The sequence below is a fragment of the Eleginops maclovinus genome, chromosome 13 (assembly GCF_036324505.1).
Source record: "Eleginops maclovinus isolate JMC-PN-2008 ecotype Puerto Natales chromosome 13, JC_Emac_rtc_rv5, whole genome shotgun sequence".
Lineage (NCBI taxonomy): Eukaryota > Metazoa > Chordata > Actinopteri > Perciformes > Eleginopidae > Eleginops > Eleginops maclovinus.
Genome location: NC_086361.1, coordinates 20,886,344 through 20,896,388, shown reverse-complemented (window position 1 = coordinate 20,896,388; position 10,045 = coordinate 20,886,344). Strand labels below are relative to the sequence as shown.

The following is a 10,045-nucleotide window of genomic DNA, read 5'->3' as shown; positions in this document are numbered from 1 at the left end:
TAGTTATAAGAAGTGTCGGCAGTTCATTCCCTGAAACAGAAGCCTCACATTCATTATAATAAGTGTGAATAGGAAGGGTATATTTCATGGTGTTATGTAAATCACTTCCTGGGCTTTTCTTATCAACTAAGATTTGTTAGTTTTTAACTTTAATTGACAGAATTTATTTGAAAAGTGGGCTTATTAACACATGTTTACCACTGTGCTATATATGTTATACACACACACACACACACACACACACACACACACACACACACACACACACACACACACACACACACACACACACACACACACACACACACACAGACACACACACACACACACACAGTTGTCCAGCAGTGGCTCAGTCAGTAGGGGCTTGGACTGGGAATCGTAGGGTCAAGTCCCGAACAGACTTGAAATATGGACTGCTACTTGGAGAGGTCCCAGTTCACCTCCTAGGCCCTGCTGTGGTGCCCTCCCCATTGCTCCCTGGGCGCTGCACGATAGCTGCCCACTTCTCCTAGTACTAGGATGGGTTAAATGCAGAGGACTAATTTACTGTGTGTGCTCTGCTGTGTGCATGTATGTGACAATAAAGAGGGTTTCATCCTCCCGATTCTATTCTATTTAAGAAATACAATATAGGACAAGCACAACTTTCATGTGTGGGTCATATTACATAATACTTTTAGAATTTGCAGAGGGCCGATTCTAAATAGACAAAGGGACGCATTTGGCCCTCGTGCCACTGTTGGACAACCCTGATGTAAATGTTTAAAGTTACAGACATTTGCTAATAATAAGATAGAAATACTGACTCCAGTGAATACAATAAAACATCAGCATCTGAGAGGTTTAGAGCTACTATTAAATTACAGTCCAACCTAAAAACAAACTATGAAAATGCAAAGGAAAGGGTCATCTGTAGGCCTCTGTGTTGGTTCTATCGTTTGTTGGGTTCATGCTGCCTTCAATGTAAACAAGAAATCCTATTTCTGTCACGGTTCTGTCAAGGTTCGATAACAGGACCCACGTGCAGTAGTGAAAGCAGGACAGGCAAGGGGCGGGGTTCCAACAAAAAGCGAGCTTTATTAAAAGCTGTACATAAAAAAACATGGAACACTGCAAAGGCATGCCAGAGAACAAAAGCAAAGCAAGAAATACTTGGAAACAAACCAGGGCAAGGGAGGCAGACAGGCAGGACAGACTGGGGATCAACAGGACTGGAATATTCAGGAATGACGACCATATAATGACGACGACACCACAAGGAACACAAAGGGAAGACAAGACTAAATACACCAGGGTAATCACAAGACAAGACACAGCTGGGGAGGGGAGGGGAAACACAGGGGCAACAGGTGAACACAATGACACAATCAGGCACAGGAGGGAAACTCAGACAGGAAGTAACACTAAACATGACACAAGAGGGGAAACATTTCAAAATAAAACAGGAAACAACAAACACAAAACAAGGACCATGAACATTTCAATGTCAAACAATGTTTTGCACATGTTTGCATGCTGTAACTCTCCTGGAGAGAACACAGGAGTCATCCACTTGGCACAAACACATCACAACGGAGAGAGCTGGAAAGGTAATAATTAACTTAATTTATCCTGACTAACTTGTGCATTTTGGATTTCGTTCTATTTGTTTTTAAATATCTTCTACAATACAATATATGATTATCAATGTCCATGTTACACTTCATTTTTACATGTCAGCATGTTTCCTTTTCTGGGTAATTCAACACATCTCCACTTGCTTCTTGATTGTTTCTGTTCTGCACTTGTACTACTTATACTTTCCCATTTGAGGATAAACAAGGTCTGATATTGGCCTATTTTAAAATGTTCCTTATTATCATGACTGCAGATTGAACAGCGATGGATAAGACAGGATTGGTGATTTTGCTGCTTCTCGGTGAGTAAACAATTAAAAGTCTTAATTTGCATTCACTCCCTAAATTGACCTGTCAATTAACACATTTTTTCTTCCAGCGATATTTACTCTTTCATCAAGTATTTCTAGAGGATACCACCACGTTCAGCTGAAGACAACCTGGAGCGGAGCTCAGAGCTACTGTAGAGCACATTTTATCGACCTGGCGACCTTTGAGACTGAAGAGGACTGGGAATTAGGGAAAAAAAAAATGGAAGGCTATGAATCGTATTTATGGATGGGACTGCATTATGAACGTAATGCTTGGAGGTGGTCCCTGGACAGCACGTATCTCTACGGGTTTGATGGCCACACTGAATTTGGAGACTGGTTTGTTTTTCAAGTCCACAACTATGGAGGCTCACAGGTGTGTGTGAAAGTGACTGGGGGCATCTTAAGTGACCTGCCATGTACAAATGAACTCAGCTCCGTGTGCTATGATGGTGAGAGTATGCATGTTTGAATTCTTTATTTGGAGTCACTTAGTATTTATACAACAGTTTGCAACAGGGAAACTTCAGTAGCACTCATTTGGGGATTTGAACCGGTTCCCAAGCCAAGTCCCTATGGACATTGCCACCACCGCCCTATATACGGATGGGATGTCCGGTTTAATCCATGTCCTAGTAATAGTTCTTCTAGCAGCTACACTCTGTATACTCAATAGGTTATGAGTTGTAATAACTTGAAAACATAACAAAAATATCAAGTAAAACTGAAATGCTGTGTGATTTCAGAGCCTAACAATAAGTACATCCCAGTTACTGTTCCTATGACCTGGTTGGCAGCCCAGAGTTACTGCAGGGAGAAATACACAGACTTGACCAGCATGAGAAACCAGCAAGAGAAGGAGGAGATCATGAAGGTGACTGATGAGTCAGCGTGGTGGATTGGTTTGTACAGAAAGCACTGGAATTGGTCCGACCGGAGTGTCTCTTCACTCATTTTGTGGAAAACAGGCGAGCCTAATGGCGGTGCATATGAACAGTGTGTAGTTTGTAATTCGGTAGGTTGGGCTGATGTTAACTGTGGACGGCAGTATGAATTCATCTGTATGGGTGAGCATTCAAATTCCAGGCCTAAGAACACAACAACACATTTTAATTTCAAATCATATCAAACATAAATGATTTATCTTTGTCAAAGCTTCATGTGTAGTCCAAATTCTGTCCATGTTGAATCAAATAGATGCTATTTAAACTAAAAGCACATGACTTTTATCCTTATTCTGCAGTCCCAGTGATGAAGCTGTTGACGGTGGAACTGAAGTGTGACGCATCCTTGGACCTGAATGATCCTACAGTGCAGGAGAACGTTCTGAACCAAGTCAGTGTCATTCCTACTCATTAGCTTCCAGCTACCTGAAGCTGTATCTATGTGCAGCAATGCTTTAAACGTAATTTTCATGTCAGCACACCAAACATCTCAATGCTACATTGATGATCCGCACGTATAATTTACCCACCTTAAGTAAAGTTTAGTTTGATAGCATTCAAAGATTAGCTGTACTAATGTCCAAGGAAAGTCACGATATACAGTTAAAACAGACCAAGAGGTATTTACTGTATGTTCGTTACATATTCTTCTTCCTTGTCGACAATTGTAGCCTACATTACCCACAATGCAATTCAACCACAGCTTTAAGTAACTCCCAAAAACTCAAATTTGGTGCAGAATAGCCAAACTCTTTTAAAGGCAAAGGTCATGAATGATTCTAACTGTGGAGATAGGGAACTACTCCATCCTGCTCCCCCGTGGAGTGGTGCAGGAATAAGTCCCACAACCAGAAGGCAATGGTTTTTTGAATATTTTTTGGTTTTAGTTTCCCAAATTAGGCCTGTCACCAACACAAGCTGAAGAGATTGTTAGGCCCTGTTCTACATGATACAATATGCCAGTAAATACCGCACTGGTGAACTTTGAAGTCTCTGTGCGTCATAAAGATGTTGGTTGCTAGCAAGTGGCTAAATGAGAGTATGGGTCACACCACTATGATGTAGTTTGTTCATGAGGTAAGCCAATGACTTCTAGCGATTATATTTACACTAAATAATATTCTAATATTTGAACTTGTGCTAATAGGTGAAGATAATCCTTCTTTCCCTAAATATTCCCAAATTCTGTCAGAAAATCCCAGCGCTTTTTGACCCTTGGAGATGCTAACTCCCAGGGTTGGACAACAACAAAATGTGACACCTGAACCATCCTGTTTCAGTGTTGTGAAACCTAAGCATACGTTACATTTTTATTGAGTTTCAAAACAATATATGGCCCTTAAAGTTGCATTAGTAGGTACTTAACATTGGTGTGGCTTGAGGAAACCGTACCAACCAATCAAAATCGTATATAGGGCAACACCATTGTACCATTGAGTAACTGGTGTCAAAAAAAAAAATGTCTTTCCTGTAGGTGGAGAAACGTATGCGGGACCATGGGATCCATCCCAAGTTCACACTGAGATGGAGGATTCCACCATCTAGAAAAACTGGTTGAACCGTGACTGTAAAAGCTGTTTTCCTTCTCGTACAACAACACAGTCTCTGCTAAACTCTGAAATAATGAGCTACATATTTAAAAGATTTAAATCTAGACCAATTATGTACTTGTTTTGTGTTTAAGTGGAACTTTAATTAGTGTTCTTCGTATTGTACGTGCCAACCTTATTTTTAGTTTGACAAAAAACTCAAAACCCTGTTTTATATCACTGAACAACAATGCATGCAAATTGTGTTTTTGCTCATTGTTAATGAATGCATGGGGGGGAGATGGTCCATTTCAAGAAGATAAATTAGGGATGGTAGATCACTGTGCCACCATTGAGTCTGTGGCTCAGTCAGGATTAAACTGTTGTACACAGAGGTGGTTACTCCTTTCAAAAACCCATAAAACAAAACATGCTTTCCTCTATTTTGCTTTAAATGTTTAGCTTAATGTGGAACATACTGTAGACACCAACAGGACTCATGCAAAGCCAACCAGTGAAGAGTGAAGAGCAAGAGCGTGTGAAAAAATCTCTGTGCGTATTTCTGGATAGGCCCGTGAGGAAACAGCCATTTTCCTTCTTTGTACTCAAGACATGTGGCAGTTTTGAGACTCAAATTGTGCTTTAAAGGTTTTATTAACTCTTGGTGTTGAATTCATCATTATCCTTTTGGTGTAATTATACATTATTGTGAAGGAAGATGAAAGATAGAAGAAGTCCAAGATACAGGGTTAGCTCTTCTGTTCTTTAGGAAGATCAATCGTTATGGCATTCTTACTTTTCTTATTGTAAACGTTGAATAAATACATCTCAAAGTTAACACACAAGGTTTTATGTCATTTTATTCTGAAATACAGCAGGTATAGGGAATGAGAACATGATATTGTTATCCCATTTGTTACTGTGTACATACAAGATGTATAATAATAGTAATTTAAAAAAATAACAATAATAACAATAATAACAATAATAATACATATAATAATAAATAAAATTAATATAATAATAATAAATAAAATAATAACAATAACAATAATAATAATAATAATAACAATAATAATAATAATAATAATAATAACAATAATAATACATATAATAAATAAAACAAATAATAATAAAATAAAATAATAATAATAATACATATAATAATAAATAAAAGATAATAAATAATAAAGTAAATAATAATAATAATAATAATAATAATAACAATAATAACAACAACAATAATAATACATATAATAATAAATAAAAATAATAATAAATAAAATAAAAATATAATAATAACAATAATAATAATAACAATAATAATAATACATATAATAAGAATAATACATAAGATTTGTATAGTGCTTTTCCTAATGTTTGTGGTTTTGGTGACATCTCAAACAATGTCACCTTAAGTATTCATTAATGTTTAAGACAGGTGTGATGTCATGTTTATGACAATGTTAAGTCAGTGTTATGAACACCCATTCAAGTAAAGTGTTACCGAAACGTAGTTTAATTCAACAGTAGGACATCTTTAACATGTGCATCATGATTATTCCTACAGACTGTCCTTTTAGGATTTGTCAGAGTCATAGATCCTGCCCTCTGTGCTTTTGCACTCTGACATAATCCCAACATTTGGAGACACACTGCGGTAGTTACGAGAGATTAGTCCTGTAAATTAGATCCCTTCATGCACCGACATCCTTCTCTTTGAATTGGGATTACTCCCAATTGTGATACCCTAATGATGACTTGTGTCCTCAGTCCTCACTTTTCAGACTAATACCCGCAGAGAGAATCCGTCCTCGAGTGATAGCGTGAGGAAGAGGATAACAAATGAATGTTATTAGAGGAGAAGAGAGAGCAGGACAGATTAGCAGTAATGCCACGTCATTTAAAGACCTCAGTGGGAAAATGAAGGTGCAGCATAATTACCTGAGTCAGATCGCCAAGAACTTCTCGCCACGCAGGCCACAATTAGTTTGAGCGCAGAGGAGGGCTCCGTTTTCTATCTCGTTAATAACCATAATCAATCATAAATCATTTACAGAATCAAAGAGAGGAGACGGTTTGATTCTGTAGTAATTATTCTAAGAAGCTTTAGCCACCAGAAACAATTGGCAGATAGCTGAGGCAGTGAGCCAAAACCTGCTCACAGTTCCTTTTCAGCAAAGAAATTATTCCTCTTCCCAAAACATTCAGTCTCCATACAGCAGGAATGGATATGCTCTAAATGTAAAGCATGCTGGCTGCACCTTCACCCTGCTTGAGCATTATTTTGCAGATCGATTCTTTTTTATTCTTTTTCTTTCTCATGCATATCTTACCAAGGACGAGTCCAACTTTCCCTTTTACTTCTTTCCAGGACTTGCATTTACTAGGTTGCATCCACAAAGAAAATGCATTAACATCGTAGTGTGAATGCAGGCCAACAAACAAATGCATTTTTTGAAAATCAGTTCAGTCAGACAACAGTGATGATGTGTTAGCATATTTTCTAAGATGAGCTAAACCCTCTGTCCTAGTAATTCCATGCCTAAACATTCATACACTAACAACACATCTCCAGACAATATATGCTACATTTTTATGGTTAAGTTAAAGCACTTGAAGCGCTTAAAGTCCTGAGGTTTATACACCTATCATCCACCATCCAGCCCTTCTCCCTATGACGTGTGCAAAACTACTGAAGCACTTATATCACTTAAAAGATCCTCGCCAGTCAAGGTCATTTAGCTTTTGATTGGAAGCCATGGCATGCCATTATTTGCCATCTCCTTTCACCAAACATGCAAACTTCATTTAAAAGACCAACATCGTGTTGCCATCACTTCAGATCTGGAAAGTCCGGATGCTAGAAAAAAGCGAGTAGTCGAGTGTGACGGAGCTATCTACAAACCATCATCTTTTGCAGGGAAAATAATAAGGACAGGGTCATCCCTCTCTGAGATAATTATGTGTAAACTAAGCCAATGATTGTTTCTGGAAATGGATTAAACCGAGTGTGTTTTTCTTTCTGTGTTGTGCAGTGATTGGATCTCTCGAGTAGACATCCAATCACTGCACAGGATTTTGTGCCAAAACAAATGTCCTTTACCTCAGAAAACAAACTAGGATTTTAAGCGTGTATTGCTTTTGTGTATTTTTGGCACACATAGAAATGTTGGATGCAATAAACTTAATATAGATAGTCTTTATTTCCTCAATGATGAAGATCCCTTCCTCTCTTTACTAATGCTATCATGCAACAGTCTTACCTGGATCAACCTTTAAGAAAAACTCTGCAGAAGTTTTTTCAAAATGTACTTTCTGGAGATGATAATAATAATAATAATAATAATAATAATAATAATAATAATAATAATAATAATAATAATAATAATAATAATAAAAGTAACATTTGTAGTGAAATAATAATAATAATAATAATAAGTTGAATTTATATAGGCCGCTTTCCATTTTGTGAGGATAGACAGAAAACAAATAAACAAAAAAAAAAACAAAGGCAAATAAAATAATAGCAAAATAAAGTGAATGAAATAGAAAACAGAAATGGCAGCTGTGGTAGAAGAACGGGGGAGTAAGATGAGTTAGTGGTCAGAGGCTCTGGTGAAGAGGTGAGTTTGTAATGCAGATTTGAAGATGTCCAGGGAGGCAGCATTGCGGATCTCTGCAGGAAGAGTGTTCCAGATGGTGGGGGCCACAACACTGAACGCCCTGTCACCAACGGTTCGGAGGTGAGTGCGGGGAATAGAGAGAAGGCCCGTGTCCGAGGACTGCAGACTCCGTGTAGGGGTGTAGGGATGGAGGAGGTCTGATAGGTACTGTGGAGCGAGGCCATGGAGAGACTTGTAGGTGAGGAGGAGGGTTTTGAAAGTGATCCAGGACTTGATCGGGAGCCAGTGAAGGTGGATGAGGGTGGGGGTGATGTGCTTTCCATGGGTTGGTGCGGGTGAGAACTCTGGGGGCAGAGTTCTGGACATGCTGGAGCCTCTGCAGGGTTTTGCAGGGAACCCCGGTGAGGACCCCATTGCAGTAGTCCAATCGGGACGTGATGGAGGCATGTATGAGTGTTTGTGCCACAGAGTCGGAGAGTGAAGGCCGGAGTCGGGAGAGGTTTTTGAGATGATAGAAAGCAGATTTAGTGACTGATTTGATGTGAGCCTGGAAGGAGAGGGTTGTGTCCAGGATGACCCCCAGGTTGCGGACTTCAGGGGATGGAGCAGCCGTCCATGGAGAGGAGCAGATCTCTAACCTTCCGGAGGTGTGATTTGGGAGCCACAACCATGAGCTCTGTTTTTGTGTAGTTTGACGACATCCAGATTTTGATGTCCTGTTTCACAAAATAAGCATTATGGCTTCTGTGTTGTCCCCGTTCTCTTTACAGTGTATTATGTGGAAGATTAAATGTAAATCCATCTGACTTTAAATGTTAGATAATGCTTTGCAAATGTTTGCATATTGACTAGACAAGACCGGAGGCATGCATTCAGCACAAAACCATCAGCGAAATCCTAACAGTAAGAGCTGGAAAGGTAAAACTTTCTGAATGACTTTTGCATTTTATATCTGTTGTTCTTATTTCTATGTGTATTCTACATGTCTTATTTGAAGAGGTGGGAGAAGTACTCAGGTCTTGTACTTGAGTAAAAGTAGAAGTACTCAGATCTTGTACTTGAGTAAAAGTAGAAGTACTCAGATCTTGTTCTTGAGTAAAGTAGAAGTACTCAGGTCTTGTACTTGAGTAAAAGTAGAAGTACTCAAATCTTGTACTTGAGTAAAGTAGAAGTACTCAGGTCTTGTATTTGAGTAAAGTAGAAGTACTCAGGTCTCGTACTTGAGTAAAAATAGAAGTACTCAGATCTTGTAGTTGAGTAAAAGTAGAAGTACTCAGATCTTGTACTTGAGTAAAGTAGAAGTACTCAGGTCTTGTATTTGAGTAAAGTAGAAGTACTCAGGTCTTGTACTTGAGTAAAAGTAGAAGTACTCAGATCTTGTACTTGAGTAAAGTAGAAGTACTCAGATCTTGTTCTTGAGTTAAAGTAGAAGTACTCAGGTCTTGTACTTGAGTAAAGTAGAAGTACCAGAGTGTAGGAATACTCTGTCACAGTAAAAGTATTCTAAATGTTCCTCCAGTGAAAGTAGAAAGTACTCTCCTCTAAATGTACTTAAAGTAGCGACAGTAAAAGTAGTCATTGTTTGATTGGTCCATTTCAGAATAATATCTCTTGATATGTTTTATAATGATTGATCATTAAAGTGTTCTCAGAGCTGGTAAAGGTGCAGCTAGTTTGAATGGCTTTGTATACTGCAGGGTAGCTGCTGGATTTACTGCAGGTGAACTACAGTCTGATTTAAGGGCTGATTATATTTACCATCGTTAATCCTAATCTGCCTAGCAACTAAAGGTATTAAATACATGTAGTGGAGTAAAAGTACACCATTTACCTCTGTCAATGTAAATTTTATACTATATTACTACAAATTAATAACATTATATATTATTTTATGAATTTAAATTCTCATGAATTTAAAACCTTTTCTGGGAATATAGCCCATCTCACTTGCTTCAGGATTGTCTTTTGTATTTACTTCCCTTACCCTATAATTTCCCCTTTTGACTATAAACAAGGGCT

General features: G+C 38.3%; 1 protein-coding gene across 1 annotated transcript; it reads left to right on the top strand.

Moving 5' to 3' along the window:
- The first annotated feature begins 1,470 nt into the window (after window positions 1–1,470).
- LOC134875184 (macrophage mannose receptor 1-like) lies at window positions 1,471–5,206 on the top strand. The gene is made up of 6 exons (XM_063899646.1): window positions 1,471–1,589; window positions 1,871–1,918; window positions 1,996–2,379; window positions 2,674–2,994; window positions 3,171–3,262; window positions 4,346–5,206. The coding sequence occupies exons 2-6, from the start codon at window positions 1,882–1,884 to the stop codon at window positions 4,427–4,429; spliced, it is 918 nt and encodes a 305-aa protein (XP_063755716.1). The 5' UTR covers window positions 1,471–1,589; window positions 1,871–1,881; the 3' UTR covers window positions 4,430–5,206.
- Window positions 5,207–10,045: the final 4,839 nt, after the last annotated feature.

Excerpts from the sequence above, each read along its gene's own strand:
- LOC134875184 (XM_063899646.1), top strand. The coding sequence starts at position 1,882 with ATGGATAAGACAGGATTGGTGATTTTGCTGCTTCTCG. Across the intron at positions 2,380-2,673 it reads CAGCTCCGTGTGCTATGATG|AGCCTAACAATAAGTACATC; the intron begins GTGAGAGTATGC and ends GTGTGATTTCAG. Across the intron at positions 2,995-3,170 it reads GTATGAATTCATCTGTATGG|TCCCAGTGATGAAGCTGTTG; the intron begins GTGAGCATTCAA and ends CTTATTCTGCAG.